We start from the raw sequence: 17,978 nt of genomic DNA, 5'->3' as shown, positions 1-17,978 counted from the left end.
TTTGAAACTTGAGAATACGATTTCAAAGTTTAACTCAACAATCCACAAATCACTTAACTTCTCTGAGTGGGAGATCATTTTAACCTAAAAACAGGAATAAAATGGGATTGACGGGATCTAGCCTAGGAGCTTGGAAATGATATAGGTGAAGCACCTAGCACATTTTCTGGAACAAGGAGGTGGCCAGGGAATGGTAGTGGTGAAAGCTATGGCTATCATTTTGATAGTTTGAAAAGATTAAGGATGTACCTTAAACAAACTTAGTTTTCTCTGTTAACATCATGGACCTGCTATAATTTATTTATACTTAAAAAAAATTATTTCTGTTTTAAGCAAAAAGTGTTTTGTAAATGTGACTACTTAGGAAGTGAATATAATGCCTTCACATTTGTCTTAATATTAGCTTTTGTGACCCTCAAAGGATACTTTTAATTTTAATATTTCAAGATTTGATGTAAAAATTGAAGATTATCCTATTTATGACCTTTAAGGTAATGCACATTTTATTCATTTCCTCTTTCATACTTTGACATTAGTGACTTGTTATTGGAGATGGGAATGATAGCAGCAGTGCAGAATGCTCCAGAAGCAGATTTTGTGTGGTAAATGGCTGTGTAGGTTGTACACTGAAAACTCTTGAAGATATCATTCTCATTCCTAAATAATTGGGCACAAATCTAGGGCAATGTCATGTTTTTGGTCTTAAGCAATAGCACCTTATTTAAACCAAACCCTGGGGTATTTAATCACAAAAATAAGGAACAATCAAGATGTTTAAATGATCAAAAAGTTATAGAGGTCAGGGATACTGTGAGTAGTTAGTTACTACACTCAGGGGAAGTTCCACAAACTTTTTAACATAGCCGCATCACCTGTAAAGACTATTTAGTAAAACATGCTTTCCAAAAATGTTGGGGGCAGGGTGAATATGTTTTGCAGACTAATTGTTTTATATAAAAATAGTGTTATGTGTGGTATTTCCAAAACTAAGTGAATTTCTTGAAGAGTTTAAGCCCTCATGTTGCATGACCCGGAAACTGTAGCCCTTGTTTTCTTATCTGGGTTTTGTTAAAACAACTAAGTTTTAACTCATTATAATATGTGTGTAGGCATGTTTTCACTTGCATCTGAAGATAACAAGATCCATTTACTTACTTATATAGGAAATACTCTAATTGGAATAGCAAAAGTTTGTCGTGATGCCTGAAAGAAATTATTCTCTTCAATCTTTATCTGTAATAGGCTAAGGTTGCTAACAGTATTTATAGGGTCATTATTTTCAACTGTTTTTTGACACCTAACAATATTATTTTAGGCTCTAGCCAAGTGGATTTCCAATAATTATATAATGTCTCTCAGTAATGATCTGTTGCTTAAGATACACATTCTACTTTACCTTTTAACACGTACTTGATAACCTCTCATTTTCTAACTGTAATTGAGGCAAATTCAGTCTTGGCTAATTAGGGGCTTTTAGATCCCCTCATACATGTTATTCTTGATGACAAATCAACAGAATTAGGGTCTATTTTTATTTTTAAATAAAGTAATTAAAAATGTGCAATTTAAAAATATTAGAATGTTTAAGGACATTACAATTATTTTACAAATAACAAGTCCAATGTTCTACCGGGGATATTCAAAATACAAAACCTTCACAACCAAAACAGAATGATTGCTTATTAAGGGTTACTTTTAGACCCACAGCCATGTCAGATGCTTAGGTATTGAATGAAAGTATATATAACAAGGGCAATTAAACTAGTGTCATATTTTAATGTTGGCCTCCTTAGAGCCACTTTAGTTCCCTCTGTCTGTTATTGTTGCCACAAAGAAAGTCTTCCAAAGAACTTCAGTGAATGAAGAGGAGTTGGAAGTAGAGAATAACTTCAAGGAGAAAAAACTACCTTTATAATGAACTGATGTCAAGAATGGATTGCAGTAAATAGGTCACCAAGTCAAAAAACTGAAGATGTTCAGAAGGTTCACCCTCTCCCCTTGACAAATCTATCTATGATGGTCTACTTATAGAATGGCTTTAACTCTTCATCATAGAAGATGTGCTTTAGCTATTCTAAGAAGAAACATAATGGGAATAACATCAACTCAATTTCCCTCTTCTGTTCAACAGTTTTGAAAATCACCACATTAGCAGAAAAAGTAAAAGAGAACTTGGAAATGGAACATATGCTTGTAAATTCAGAGCAATACCAAATGGAAGCAGAATTTGCTAATATGGTTTCAGTATTTTGTAAAAGAGCCAGCTGGATGGATAATTTTTCTACCCCTGCAGGGCATCAAAGCATTTAGAAAATCATTTTTTTCACACATATTAACACTTAGCTTATTAAAACAGGTGATACTTTTTATTGTAAGATGGCCTGAGTAAAGGGTAGAAACAGAAAACATGAAAGATAAGATTCATTTTGACCACCCAAACTGACAGTGAACACTGACACGAGAGACCATGGCAGAGAGGATGACGTAGCAGGACCTTCTGTAACTGCCACAGCTGAAGTGTCACCATGAAGCCCGTGAATTGCTGTTACGAAAACATTTGCAGTAACTTGCATAATTAAATGAAACTGCCAGAAAAGCATTTCTAAAATGCAGAGAAGATGTACATAAATAAATAAGCTTCAAAGCAAATATTACATTTAGGAATCTGTATTGTGGTGAATTATGCAAAGTTATGTCACAAGCAAAGTATCATTTCCCTTGAACTGACTGTAAATTACAAACAAATGACAACATTGTTATTTAAATTGACTGCTCTCTTAGTCTCCTTTACAGATACTGAATAAATGAAACATGATAATCACAGCATACAAAACCACAATCCTCATTTCTAGGCATTGTCATGCCTAAATGAAGACCTTAGTGCTGATAAAACTGTAATATTGCATATTTAGCACACATCAGTACTTTATATACAGATAAAAATGTTCAACAGCAGAGTGGCAGACACTGGGTTTACTGTAGCTTATTTGTTTAACTGTAGAATATCATATTGACTCAAAACATCTTATAGTAGGGACCACATCCATTAGAACATGATTCGGTTTATGGAATGCTACAAAAGGCAAGTGAAAAGATGCTGAACACCATAGTAAAATTATTATTATCTAGCTTGTTATAACTAACCTCAGGTTTTTGAGACTCATTCTAATGGTGACAATTTTCATGTAGAAAAGGAAGCTAATTAAGGCTTCCATCAGCAGTCAAAATAAGTATAAAAATTATCAGCGATATTAGCTACAAATGAAGAGGAGTTGGAAATGGGGAATAACTTCAAGGAGAAAAAGCTTCTACCTTTATAATGAACTGATGGCAAGAATGGATTGCAGTAAATAGGTAACCAAGACAAAAAACTGAAGATGTTCAGAAGGCACCCCGCCGTCTCCCCCGGCCCACACACCAAAAAATATATCTTTGATGGTCTATTTCTAGAATGGCTTCAACTTTTTATTTTTTTATTTAGTCATTTTTTTGAGACCAAGTCTCACTCTGTCACCCAGGCTGGAGTGCAGTGGAGCAATCTTTGCTCACTGCAACCCCCGCCTTCCAGGCTCAAGTGATTCTTGTGCCTCAGCCTTTCAAGTAGCTGGGATTACAGGCATCCATCACTACACCCAGTTATGCCTTTTTTTTTGTATTTTTAGTAAAGACAGGGTTTTGCCATGTTGGCCAGGTTGGTCTCGAACTCCTGCCCTCAAGTGATCCACTGGTCTCAGTCTCCTAAAGTGCTGGGATTACAGGCATGAGCCACCACGCCTGGCCGGCTTCAACTTTTTAGTATAGAAGATAAAGGATCATAGAAAGGAGAGTATGCTTTGCAAACATAGCATCAAAATTCAACTTTTCTCTTTGCAGTTTATCTATGGTGTCAGCATACCTTGCAAGGGAAGTTACTTACATCAAATAACTTTTCTATATACATTTCCTCATTGACCTTTTCTCGAAGAATATCTTGGTTTTGCCGAACAAACATAATATAGGTGTCTGCCAGATCCATTCCTGGTTTCTGTTGTGAAGGAAAAGCAGGGGGAACAAAATAACATCAGGTCTCAATTGTGAAATTATTATTTAATCACACCCTGAAATATAATTTGAAAACTTACAGTCATAACATAAGCTTAAGACTAAACCAACAGTGAGCATCTTCAATACATTCCATAATTAAAGCAAATAAAAGTTTATTACTAATGTTCACAACTTGAGATCAAATTGAAAATACAGAGTTGTAGATCTGTAGATATCTTTTTTGTTTGTTTGTTAAATGGCTATCTTGAAAGGCCAGTATGTCAAGCAGTATACATGAACAAATTTTTCCAAAAATTTTCCATGTGTAATTAAATTTATCAGTTGCAAATACAATTTACTTTGCATCATCTCTGGCTGGCTTATCAATAATATTTAAAAATGTGTGAGTACCATGGCTCATGCCTGTAATTTCAGCACTCTGAAAGGCTGAGGCAGGTGGATCGCTTGGGTCCAGGAGTTCAAGACCAGCCTGATCAACATGGTGAAACCTCCTCTCCACAAAAAATAAAACATAAAAAAAATAATAGCTGGGCGTGGTGGTATGCGCCTGCAGCCTCAGCTAGCTAGGAGGCTGAGGAGGAAGAATTGCTTGAGCCTGGGTGGTTGAGGTTGCAGTGAGCTGTGATCGTGCAACTGTACTGTAGCCTGGGCAACAGAGCCAGACCCTGTCTCAAACAAACAAATGAAACAAAATAAAACCAAACCAAAAAGTGTTAGCTTTCCTTAGGGTGCCTCCCTCAACTATTATGGGTGTTCAAGGAATACAAACTAAATTTTTTTATTAAGCTGAGTAAATTATGAGGAAGATATTGGGGAAAAGATTTAATATATTACAAAATGAAATATAAAATATCTTGTGGATTATCCATTGCTTCTACTCAATATTTACCAATATTATCTGAACAATTTATTTCCTTTTAGAAATGTGGTAAGAGTATCAATGAACTAGTTTCCTATGTAGAGCCAAAGATGTGGATTAAATACCTTTCCAAAGTTATCTAACATTTGGTGTCTTCTGATAGTAGAGGAGGTAATACAATTTCTCCTTGCTATAGATGCTACAAAGTCAGTACTAGGAAGGGATAGATGCCTGCATGGCTGCTAAAGACTTTTTCTTCTTGATTTATATTTAGCTCTTTCTTGAACTTCATGTAGCTGGACTAGATAATGAAAACTCTTGCTTGTGTCATCTACACCTGGGGTTGGTTCCTAATCTGTATTGAATTATTGATTAGAGTATGACATTAATAAGAACAAAATGATAAATATCTATCATTATGCATATCTGCTACCAGTTAGATAGGTAGATCTATTAGATTAGGTAGATCCATCTACCTAATGATAGATAGGTAGAACTGATGCCCAAATAAGTCAGTTAGCCTTGCATCATTTCATATTCACAGAACACATCTATAACCTTTGTCAGCAGACTCATTTGCAAAAGTAAATATTATAAGAAAATTAGGTGAAAGAGGATACGGGCCATTTAACTATTACCATTGCTGGAAAAAACAACTCAAGGTATACATGTGAGTGATGCTAGGACAGTGGTCACATCTTCTCCCTAAATGAAACAGAGTTCTTGCCATTTTTTCTGGAGGGGTCATATTTATATAACATAATAAAATTTTCCATCTCTTAACCAATATATAGTATAGGCAATGAGCATGTCTTACTTATTCCATTTATAAAAAATAATTTGATTTTTTTGTTACAAAGTTATTTCTGTGCAGTAAGAATTACTGCAATTTCTTACTGCTCTTATATGTAGCCTAAAGGTCAATATATACCACATAAATTCAAGGATCCTTTCAACATCACCCTGATACAACATTAGCTGTAACTTGAAATAACTATATAAATGTCTTTACTAGTCTTTCCTTTAATAGCATTCATACACAATGTTGGCAGTCTATTTTCAATCTAATGGAGGCAACTTATCAAATTCATTCCTTCACTATTCTAATAATTCTCATGAGCAATGTTTGAAAGTTTAAACAATTACAGATAGTCAATAAAAAAGCTAGACTGTTTTCTTCTTTGGGGCAGGGGAGATTATACATTAGTTTTTCCAGTGAAGAGGCAGGGTAATTTGTACAAAGATTACTACTATTAATACTTGAAGGAGGCCGGGCGCAGTGCTCATGCCCTGCAATCCCAGCACTTTGGGAGGTCGAGGCGGGCGGATCAAGAGGTCAGGAGATGGAGATCATCCTGGCTAACACGGTGAAGCCCCAAACCCCGTCTCTATAAAAAAAATTAGCTGGGTGTGGTGGCTTGCACTTGTAGTCCCAGCTACTTGGGAGGCTGAGGCAGGAGAATCGCTTGAACCCAGAGGCAGAGGTTGCAGTGAACCGAGATTGCACCACTGTACTCCAGCCTGGGTGACAGAGACTCCGTCTCAAAAAAAAAAAAAAACAAAAAAAAAAACTTGAAGGAAACTAACTCCTAAGATACATATTTCTCTCTGTGCCTCTCAAACTTTGTCAAAACACTGAAAATGAGAACATTCAGAAAACCTACTGCTGCAGAACAAAAATGACATAAGAATGATTTTCAACACACAATAGCAAGTTAGCTCAGTATCTGAGTTTCAGGCAAGTACCCAGAAACAGGATGCTGTAATGTACAAAATACCAAGGTAGTTGGGTACAGCCCAGTTGAACTGGAAGTTGAAGAACAGACAAATGGGAGGCTTGTCTTTACTACTATTTCTCCCCACCCCAACCCCATTTGTGTTTCCATCTTTTAAAGGCCACTGCTTAGACATTCAGTTCAGTCAGTCACTAGACCTATCAGTCTCAGTGGAAACTAAGTTATAGCCAGGGAGACTGAATAATAATAACTTTAAACATTCACCATAGACACTAGGGTAATTTCTTTTCTGTTTCCTTGATCACTTATGAGATTAGACTATCATGAAACACTGTCCAGGAAGAGTTTATCTTCCACCATCTAAAACTAACGAATGGTTTACAGTTTAAGCCTGAAAGAAAATGAAATGCTTTTCCCTATTAGCAGATCCAAGGGCTATAATACTGAAATTTCTAAGTTGAGACAGTTCTACAACTTTATAAGGAAAGAAAAATCTCTGGTTGAGGACATGAGTTTGTTGTAAAAAATTAAGTGTTTCCTTTTCTTTTTAAAATTGCATTTTCTTCCCTTTTGGCAAATTAAGATCCACTTGCCTAAAAAGCAAACCCAGGATTCTTACATTCTTCATTGGAATTATTTCCTTCTTTATCATTGAGCTGTTTACTTATTCTTGAAACTGTGACATATGGGAATTTCACACCTAGTGAATATATTTTCATGTAGCTTGTGGCATGAGTGTATAATCATTAAAAGAATATACATAAGTAAGAGTAACTGCAACAGCTGGTGACATTTACCAATTAGAATTATAGTTCTTTAAAACACTTTATCCTTCATTTGGTGTATGAAGGGTAATTATCTCTGATAAATTGCTGAAAAAGATGTAATTTTCCTTTTAAACAGTTTCTACATACAGTACAAATGTGTTTGGATAGAACACATTATCGCTGGTTCAATGCTCCCATGTGCTAAGACTCTGTTTTATTACGGTGGTAAAATTTACACACTGCAAGTCACTGCATCTAATTCCATTAAGTGTTATCTTAAAAGAAAATGAAGTTTAGTGAGAATAACAACAACTAAGTATGATAGTACATTTTTGTGGGTTTTTTTTTTGGTGTGTAAAACAATACATATGCGTGCACTGTAAAGACAAACTATAACTACACATTCTGATACAAATGCATGACTACCCAATTATATCAAAAGAGTGGCCTGTTAGACTTCAACAGCTGTGGATTTGGATTACCTTTTATTAAGAATATTGTATTCTAGAGAGCCATATTTAGAAATATCTTCTAAATTGGTAATCATAGTTTTCTTAATATGAGAAAAATAACAAAAACCATATAGTCAGTACTCTACGTATTAAATGCCTTAGTTCACTACACACTAACTCTTCCATCTTGTTTATTAAGACAGTAATCTCTAAATCAAAGTAGCAGTTCCTAAATTACTTTTAATCTCATTCAGAAAATAATAGAATTTGTCTAGCACAGTTATAGTAAAAGAACACAAAAATCTAAAAAAATCCCTCATGAGCACAAAGGGATCAAGAACTATGGGAGGAAATGAAGTATTTTAAGGTGAGTTCCTCTGACACTGTATAAGTAACCGAATACATCAGTGAGTGAATGAGTTTAAGAAAGGGTGCAGACTCCAGCATTTTTTTTCAAGCATTAATCACTAGTTAACCTAGCAAGATGAACATGCTGTTTAAAAAGAAGAGAAAAGAATTCCTTGTTAATTATATGCTGCAAACGCTCTTGCTTCCTGCTGCTACACCTAATCCCACAGGTGCAAGTCTTCGCTTTCCCTATTCATGGGTAGGTGGGTGCAACACTGCAGTCATTTTTCACGGCAACAGATTTAGATACAGAAGAAGCTGCTTAACCTTCCACTGGAGGTTAACAATACACTACACAAACACTGTCATGGTGCCTATTTAACAAGGAGACAAATTTTTAAATATGCTATTCCAATCTCAAAGCTTAACTAGAAGCTACAGTGTAATTGACTTAATTTAAAAGTGCACTTCTCATAACCTAGAAAAGCATGCCTTGAAGAAACAATCAAGAGTGGAAGTGTAATATCCTGAGTTATGATTATCTGCATGCTTTGTAAATGAAATACCTGTGTCTGGCCATTCATTACCATTTGAGAAAAAAGGATCATGTAAGATACAAGACAATAAATAACATGTCTTTGAAATTTGAAATTGTAGTAGGAGCAATTTATATCTCAACTCTGGCATTTAAGAGTCAGTAAAAAATTATAATTGATCATAGAACATAGTTCTACAAACACATAATTTATCTCAGGTATTGTTAAAAACAATATTTTTCTTTCACTATTTAATATATCTTTTAATGCTCTGGCATTTATCTATCAATTTCTGTATTTTCATATTTGAATAAAAATGTTCTGAAACTTTTCAAAAGCATTTGAAGTAGTTTAAATAAGTTATATATTCTCACATACTTAAAAAAGGTTTTTTCATATATTCATAATAATGTTGTAAAAAACCATAGTTTGCCAAGTTTTTACAAAGTAGATTTATTATACTGTATTCCCACAGAAAACCAAAAGGAAATACATAGAGATTACAGAGCCTTCTAATTACATTTATGCCAACTTATATATTTAATAAATATGATGGGAAGAGAAACAGTTGATAAAGAGGGAGCTGGATGCAGTGGCTTATGTCTATATTCCCAGTGCTTTGGGAGGCTGAGGTGGAGGATTGCCTGAGGCCAGGGGTTTGAGACCATCCTGGGCAACATAGCAAGACCCTGCCTGTATAAAAAAGTAAAAGATTAGCCAGGCATGGTGTTGCATTCTGTAGTCCCAGCTGCTTGGGTGTCTGAGGTGGGAGGCTGCAGTGAACTATGATCCCACTACTGCCCTCTAGCCTGGGTGACAAAGTAAAACCCTGTCTCTAAAAATAATTTTAAAAGGGGCAGAGAGGAAGACATTTAAACAATGAACAAGTCACAAATATATGCATTTTAAAAATAGATTTTTAAAAACCAGGAATGAAAAGAACTCATTGTTATTTAGAAAAATTCCAAACTATTATTTAAAGAATGAAGCAGCCAGTCAACATTTGTTAAATTTAGCAGTATTCAAAATTCTATTAACATTATTTTACATTTAGGTACTTTTGACTCCAAATTGGGAGTAGAAAATTCTAAATTAAAAATAATGACACCTACATCCTTTTGAAAACAGTTTTTAGATTTAGAGCATATAATGTGTGTTTTAAGTACATATATTTCATTCAATCCCACAGTTCTAAGGAGCTGTCCCATTATTGCAGAGTTCTTGCCCTGGATCAGGGTCTTCTGTTACTTGAGTATAGTTGGTAAAGGGCACAATCCTACCTTAATGCTATGAAAGTATCTGATATCAGAATCTATTATAATTAATGCTACTAAAACTTAGGTAGTCATATTACTTTTATTCTTAACAGTCACATGAATGTTTCACACTATTTCTTCTAAGTAGTTACATAATTTATACATTTATAGATCTAGAAACAGTTATGTAGCATACTAATGTTACATTTTATTGTATCACTGGGGAAAATCCTTTCAAAGTGAAGTTTCTTTTAAATATTAAAATAAATATTGGATGATAGTTTAAGATATTAGCCTGAACTACTCAAGGAGGCAGGTTAATTTTCAATTGAGATCTATGGGTTTACAATGTCTTCCCCATTTGGGACAAGTATCTTGCTATTTCTGATCTATGGTTAGATGACTAACATCCCAGAGTTTAGAGGAATAGCTGCTAATACGGTAGCACCAAGCGCAGAATGTGCTAATGTGTACACTACCTATGAGCTTTATACTATTATATTCATGAGTAGCAATCATAATGATGATGAAGGTTCTAAATCTCTCAGTTCACTAGCCTTTCCCTCATCTGTCTTCAGGTGTGTCAATTAGAAAATACTACATGATGACTTGAAGAAGTAAAATTAAAATGCTGCATTATTTCATTGTTAGCTTTTAAAGTTTAGATGGACTGGGATGGATTTACTCAGCTCAATTTGGAACCATTCAGATTTTGGCTTAAGTGATGCCTCAGGGTGCTAGAATGCCAGTGTCCGGAGGCAGCTCATGGATTTACCTTACGTAAGAGAGAAAAGAGAGAAAAGCCAGACAGATAAAACCCAAAGGAATAAAGAAGCAAAACATTCATCTGGAAAGCACAACACATGACCTCCTCCACTCCTAGGCAAGTGAGGCTCTTAATCTGGTCCTGGTGTGCATCCCTCTCTCCAGGTGAATATGCCCCAGTGGGCAACAGCTCCACTCCCCGAGTTCTGTCTGGCTCTCATGCTGATGTAAAGCTCCGCGTATTCAGGTGGTGTTATTTAAGCAGTAAACAATATCAGAAGCAAGGAAGCAAAAGAAGGAAGAGGGAAAACACTAATGTCACTGAACTGACTGATTATACCCTAAAAGCCACCAGTGATATACGCAAAGTGTGTACTATTCTAAAAAGGAACATAAATGAAAAAATAAAAAGCTAATATTGTTCACTCTGTGGAAGGCAACTAGTTTTTCTTTCGGTAACTGGTCATGTTCTTAATTAGCGAGCGGGAACTAGGGAGTAATGCATGGGAGCCAGAAGCACCATTCCAGGTAGAAACGAGAACAATGTATTGCAATAGTGCTTTACATTTACAAAGCATATTCATGTTAATGTGCTCATTGAATTCTGAATTCTCATAAGAACCTACTGAGGGAGGCAGCACAGGGATTATAGGTTGGTACAAAAGTGATTGTGTTTTTTGCCATTAAAATAATGGCAATACTTTTAAATACTATTATCCTCACTGCATGGGTGGGAAAATGGAAGCCCACAGATCAAACAGCTAGATAGGAGCAAGGTGGAAAATGAACTCAGATCCTCGACCCCATATCAAGTCTGTGCAGTTCAGAGGTGGGTAAGAACCACCTTTTGGGGATTTTGAAATGAGAAATCTTTGCCAATTATCATAAAGATGAGAGAATATTTGAGAGAATTCCTAATGAAGATAAGAGAAAGATTAGCCAACTCCTTCATCTTAGGACAGACTGCCAAGATCAGGCACCAGTATGATTAAGCCAATGAAGAGAGACAGTTTCTCCTTCCTTCCTCATTGTTTTGGTCTTTTCTTGGCCACAGTAATCTTTATCGTATCCTCCAAGTCTCTTCAGCTGTTTCACCTTAGTGTCTAGCATAGAGTTGGTATGCAGCGTGTGTGATAATGTTAAAAAGAGCATTTTAAATAGGATTTTTCACATCAACACACATCGTTATACCCCAAAATGTCCTGTAACTGGTATGACAATAGAATAAAATTCCAGAATCAGAGTTGGAAAGAACCTTTATTGTCATCTTGTCCTATTTCCCACATAATGCAGAAATATTCAGTACCACACCTGGTGAATAGTGGTGCAGCTTTTCCTATGTCACCTTTGTACATAACTATTTTTTTTTTAAGTTTTGTCTTACACTGATTTCAGTTCTGCTCCCACTCGTTTTTAGTCATTGTTCCTAGTCCTGTCTTCTTGACTGATACAGGCTTAGGCTGTTCCTTTTTCCAAACAGGAGCCCTTTACATATTGATCAGGGCTATCTTATCTCTTAGATTTTTTTCCCTCTTTCTAGGAACAGTCAGATTTCTTTTTTCTTTTTTTTCCTTCATAAGTCATTATTTCCAGATCCCCTTAAGTAGCCTGGCTGCTCTCTAAGTAAACTAAAAAGAAAATGTTGTCTTAAAAGAATACAGATGTGACTCGTTCACAATCATACAGATGCGATCAATACAGTATAAGTGAAATGATTATTTCCTAGAAGGTAGATACTAGATTTTATTGTAATCAATAATAATAATAATGTATGATAATAGCTAGCATTTGTTGCGCACGAATTCCATTCTAGGAACTGTGAAAAGTGTTTAACATATTCACAGTAAGCCTATAAGAGGTGTAAGTACATCTCCATTTTACAGATGAAGAAACTGGTGCCTAAGGTCACACTGACCACAGATGAAGTGATGGAGCAAGAATTCAACTGCTAGCAGTTTGGTTCCTCAGTCTGTTAGTAACCCCTCTGTCACACAACCTCCATAGATCTATATACCTGATTTTTTCAAAAAGTAACTACTCCATATTATTGTCAAACCTGATCTTTTATACAACTTTTTAACATACCTTTACTATCAGCTACCTCTTACCTATAAGTTGTAGGTATCTTACCTATCTTATAGGTGAGCAAAACTTTTTTTTTTTTGTGGGGGCGCGGTTAGTAAAATAATTTAAACCTGCAGAATTTTTGGTTTTGGCTTAGTATTTCTATCTGCAAAGATAATGTGAACATTTTCATCCTCGTCCTGCATCTAATTTCTGTCAGATCTGAGGTCCCTTCTAAGTTACTGTTGAATAGGACAGATTCACCTCATCCAGGTCTTGCTCTTCCCTTCCTTGCCTTCCTTCCCTTTCTTCCTTCCCTTTCTCCCTCTTTCTTTCCTTTCTTTTTCTTTCTTTTCTTTTCTCTTTTTTTCTTCTTTCTCCTTCTTTCTTTTCCTTCCTTCCTTTCTCCCTCCCTCTCTCTTTTTCTTTCTCTTTTCTTTTCTCTCTCTCTCCTTCTTTCTTTTCTTTTCTTTTCTCTCTCTCTCTCTCTTTTTTTTTTCCCAAATGTCTGATGTATTTGCTAGCATGAACATTCCAAGGTTCTATGATAGGGCCATAAACTGTATAACTGCCACAGAACTTCTCCCCAAGATAGGGTTGTCTAGCCAAGAGCAATCTATAAAACTATACTGAAGGACACAGCTCATCACTTAGATCAGAAAGATATCAAAGAGAATCCTACCAACTTCTTTGCCGAGAGGCATGTGCCTGGAATTTATTTCTGTTCAGGACCACACTGAAGCATTTTTCTCCTATGCATAATTTTTTTCATTCTTAAAGTATCATGAGAAGTATACATTACAAAGATACAAAAGAATATGTTTATTATATTTAAATGATTTGATTTGGGTCATTTTCTGTTAACTCATACATCTTCAACTGTGCTATAATTATAAGGAATACCTGACAAATAAGTATGTTCTAGAGACATGAATTCCTCCTTTTCTGCATAGGAATGTCACTTAACTTCATTTGTAATTTTCACCTTACAGAATCAATTTATGTATTGCTTTAAAAACATTCCAGCCAGCCATGGTGGCTCATGCCTATAATCTCAGGACTTTGGGATGCCAAGGCAGGCAGATCACCTGAAGTCAGGAGTTTCAGACCAGCCTGCCCAACACTTGATGGGTGAAATCCCATCACTACTAAAAAATTCAAAAAAGTAGCCAGGCATGGTGGCACACGCCTGTTTTCCCAGCTACTTGGACGCTGAGGCACAAGAATCACTTGAACCCGGGAGGTGGAGGCTGCAGTAAGCCAAGATCAGGTCACTGCACTCCAGCCTGGGGAAGAGAGTGAGGCTGTGGAAAAAAAAAAAATTCTGGTAAGTGATAGTATAAGAAGGTATTGCCTTCGTATCCAGAAAACTTTTTCCAGCTTTTTATCTTCTCATCATCTTCCAGGGGGAATTTTTGGGCTCTATTGTCTCATACAGAGAACTGGACAAGAACTCACAAGGTGACAGAATATTAAAGTCAAAAGAACTAATGCAGTTAGGTAGCTTATTCACTCATTTTATAGATGACTAGACTGGGGCCACTTGAGAAATGCCCAAGGTCACACAGTTTCAAGGGCACATAGCCACATACAATTAACGGTAAGCTATTATTAAGTCCTTGGTCAGTGCTCTTTTCTTTTAATAAACATTTTATTTTAGAAAAATTTCAGATTTACAGAAATACTGTGGAAATATTAAAGAGTTTCCATATAACTCATACCCAATTTCCCCTATTATTATCATCTTACATTAGTATGGTACGTTTGCTACAATTAATGAACATATATTGACACAATATTAACTGAAGTGTGAGCTTTTTTCAGTTTCCCTTCATTTTACCCAATATCCTTTTTCTCTTCCGTGATGTCATTCAGGATACCACGTTACATTTAGTAATTTAGGTCTCCTCGGACTCCTCTTGGTTGTGACACTTTCTCCTACTTTCCTTCTTTTTGATGACCTTGAAAATTCTGAGGAGTATTCTCAGATATTTTGTAGTGTATCACCTATTGAGATGTGTCTGATTTTCTTTCATGATTAGACTGTAGCTACAAGAGGAAGATCATAAAGGTAAAGTGCCATTTTGATCACATCCTATCAAGGGCTGATATTATCAGTATGATTTATCACTGCAGAGGTTGACCTTTGATCAACTGGCTGGGGTAATATTTCTCAACTTTCTCCATTGGAAATTTATTCCCCCCATCTTCCTTTGCATATTGTACACTTCGGAAGGAAGTGACTATGTACATCCCCCACTTAAGGAGTGGGGATATATGATCCACCTCCTTGAGAGGGAAGTATCTATATTAATTATTTGGAGTTCTTCTGCATGGGAGAGCTGTCTTTTCTCCCCATTATGTACTTCAATATTTACTTGTATCTGTATGGACCAATGGATATTTATTTTATGCTTTGGATTATAATCCAATATTACTTTACATATTTGCTTGCTCAAATTATTCTAGCTTAGGCCACTGGGAGCTCTTTCCATCATCTGTTGTGTCTCTTTGAAACACAGAGTTTCCAGTTTTGTGTTTTTTGTGAACATCTCCTTTCTGTCACTACAAGATGGTCCATGTTCATCTTGTATATTTTCCATCATCGGCCATTTCTTCAAGGAGCCCTGGTTCATTTCTTTAAAGATTAGAGAACAAGATTTGAGTGCTATGTGGGCTTGTTGCTACTGGGACATCACTGTTTCTAGGCTCTCTGAGCTAACAGAGCAAGAAAATGTACGTGAGCACATTAATGCGTGCATATACATATATCTAAAAATACTGTTAAATGTAACCAGCTCTATCTGTACTAAGCTAAAGACAAATTCACACTGACATTTCCAACTCTACTCCATTACAGGATCATTCTAGTCCCCTTCCTTTGCTTGCCTCTAACCTCACTCCAACAGTGAGAAACCTGGCTCCTACCAACCACCATCCATTTACTTAATTGTTCAATTCCAATACACATATATAGTGGCTTCAAAACTGTTAAACTGTGGAGAAAAACTTTATCAACCAGAGTACAATGCTTATTTATAAGTTCCATTTTCCCTATTCTCACAGACTCCACTAATTTCCAAAGTTACTCAGATCAGCACTTTCCCCACTCCTCTTTCAGTGAGTTTATCTCATACATTCACAATAGAATTATTTTATTATAGTTTCCATTCCATCCTGGGATTCTATGATCACTTAGTTGACCTTTAAATAATTGAATATACTTAGGTTCACTCTTTTTGCTATAAAGTTTGGTTTTGACAAATGCACAGTGTCATGTACCTACCATTACAATATCATACAGAATAGTTGCTGTGTTCGAAAAAATCCCCTGTATTTGAGCAATTCAGCCCTCCCTGACCTTGAACTCATGGCATCCACTAATCTGTTTATAGTCTTTATAGTTTTGCCTTTTGTAGAATGTGATATAAATTGAATCATACAGTATGCAGGCTTTTCAATTTGGCTTCTTTTGGCAATATGCATTTAAGATTCATCCATATCTTCATGTGAGATGAGAGCTCTTTTATTTTTGCTGAATAGAATTACATTGTGCGGATGAACCAATGGTTATTTATCCATTCACCTATTATAGGACAAGTTTGGTTGATTCCAGTTTGGGTGATTATAAATAAAGTTGCTATGAACATTTGTGCACAAGTTTTGGGGTGGATATAGATTTCAAATCATTTGGACAAGTGCTGAGAACTGTGACTGGTGGGTTACATGTAAGATTATATTTAGCTTGAAAAGAAACTGGCAAACAGTTTTCCAAAGTAGCTGTAGCATTCCTACCAGCAATGAACGAGAGTTCCTGTTGCTCTCTTATCTTTGTTAACATTTTGCTGTTGTCAGTTTGCTTTTGGATTTTGGCCATTCTAACAAGTACATAGTGGTATCTTCTTTTAATCTGCATGTTCCTAATGGCAAATGATATTGAGCATTTTTTCATAAGCTTACTTGGTATCTGCATATCCTTTTTGTTGCAGTGCCTGTTTGTATCTTTTGCCTGTTTAAAAAGTTTGGTTGTTTGTTTTCATATTGTTGAGTATTAAGAGTTCTTACAACACTTTGGATACAAGTCCTTTATCAGATATGTGTTTTGCAAATATTTCTTCCCATTTGTGGCTTACATTTTCATTCTCTTAATAGTGAATAAGAGTACACTTATCAATTTTAAGTCCAATTTATCAATTTTTTTCCTTTCGTGGATTACGTGGTGTTGTATCTAAAAACTCATCACCAAATCCAAGGCCATATATAATTTATCTTATATTTTCTTCTTGAAGTTGTACAGTTCTGCACTGTATGTGTGTCTAGGTCTGTTTTCAGTTAATTTTTGTGGAAGGTGAGCCAGCGCTCTTTTTCTCATGAGACTCTCTTAAGAGACAGCTTCAGAGAGGCATACTTGCTGGATGAGTATAAAAAAGAACAACGGCCAACAAGACCTCATAGCTTTTAAAGCTAATATTCACAGGCATTAACAATAGAAGTGTAATGTCCATAACTGAGGAAGGAATTCATCACTTTGTAATCTGCCATGGTCAAACCACATCTATGGTATAGTATGTTCTGCTCCAGGGTGCAATTTGATTAAATGGTGACACTGATAAGCTAGAATTCCTCTAGGGTAGTAATTGCCATGGTGAAGAGTCTGGACATGATTGCCACAGAAGTGTGCATAATAATATATCTGGTTCGCTATCTCTTTTGTCTTTAAGATTGTAAACCATTTGAGGGCAAGAATGTATATCTCATCATGTATGCCCAGGACCTAGCACTTAGTATGAGCTAAATAAATATTTAAGTAGTGGGTTTAGTGAATAAATTGGGAATGTTTAATCTAGAAAATAAGGATTCCTCAGACAACAGATGCCTATGAATAGCCACCACACCTTCTGGGAAGAGGAGGCATGAAAATTGTCATTAAATATGCAAAGAACTATCATGCAGAAGAGAGATTAGAATGAGGATTAATGGGTAAAATGCACCAAGACAATTTCAACTCACAATACTTAAGAGTAGGCTGCCATATGGTCATCCTGTAACCACTGAAAAAACTAAACAGTGCCCAAGTGAATCTTTGTAAGGGATATTAGAGGAGGGGTTACTTGCACTGAGAAGGGAAGTAAATGAACCATTTTCTGTCTC

At 35.7% G+C, this 17,978-nt stretch overlaps 1 protein-coding gene across 14 annotated transcripts in view; it reads right to left on the bottom strand.

The window, feature by feature from the left end:
* Positions 1-17,978, bottom strand: part of CADPS2 (calcium dependent secretion activator 2) — a 567,394-nt gene that overhangs the window by 22,527 nt on the left and 526,889 nt on the right. For all 14 annotated transcript variants that reach the window (XM_050782592.1, XM_050782594.1, XM_050782597.1 and 11 more), the window contains one exon: positions 3,917-4,024. In XM_050782592.1, the coding sequence (XP_050638549.1) occupies positions 3,917-4,024 (108 nt within the window). The remainder of the gene's footprint in view (positions 1-3,916; positions 4,025-17,978) is intronic.

Source organism: Macaca thibetana, chromosome 3 (genome assembly GCF_024542745.1).
Source record: "Macaca thibetana thibetana isolate TM-01 chromosome 3, ASM2454274v1, whole genome shotgun sequence".
In the NCBI taxonomy this organism is placed as follows: domain Eukaryota; kingdom Metazoa; phylum Chordata; class Mammalia; order Primates; family Cercopithecidae; genus Macaca; species Macaca thibetana.
This window is presented reverse-complemented; position numbering and strand designations above follow the sequence as displayed.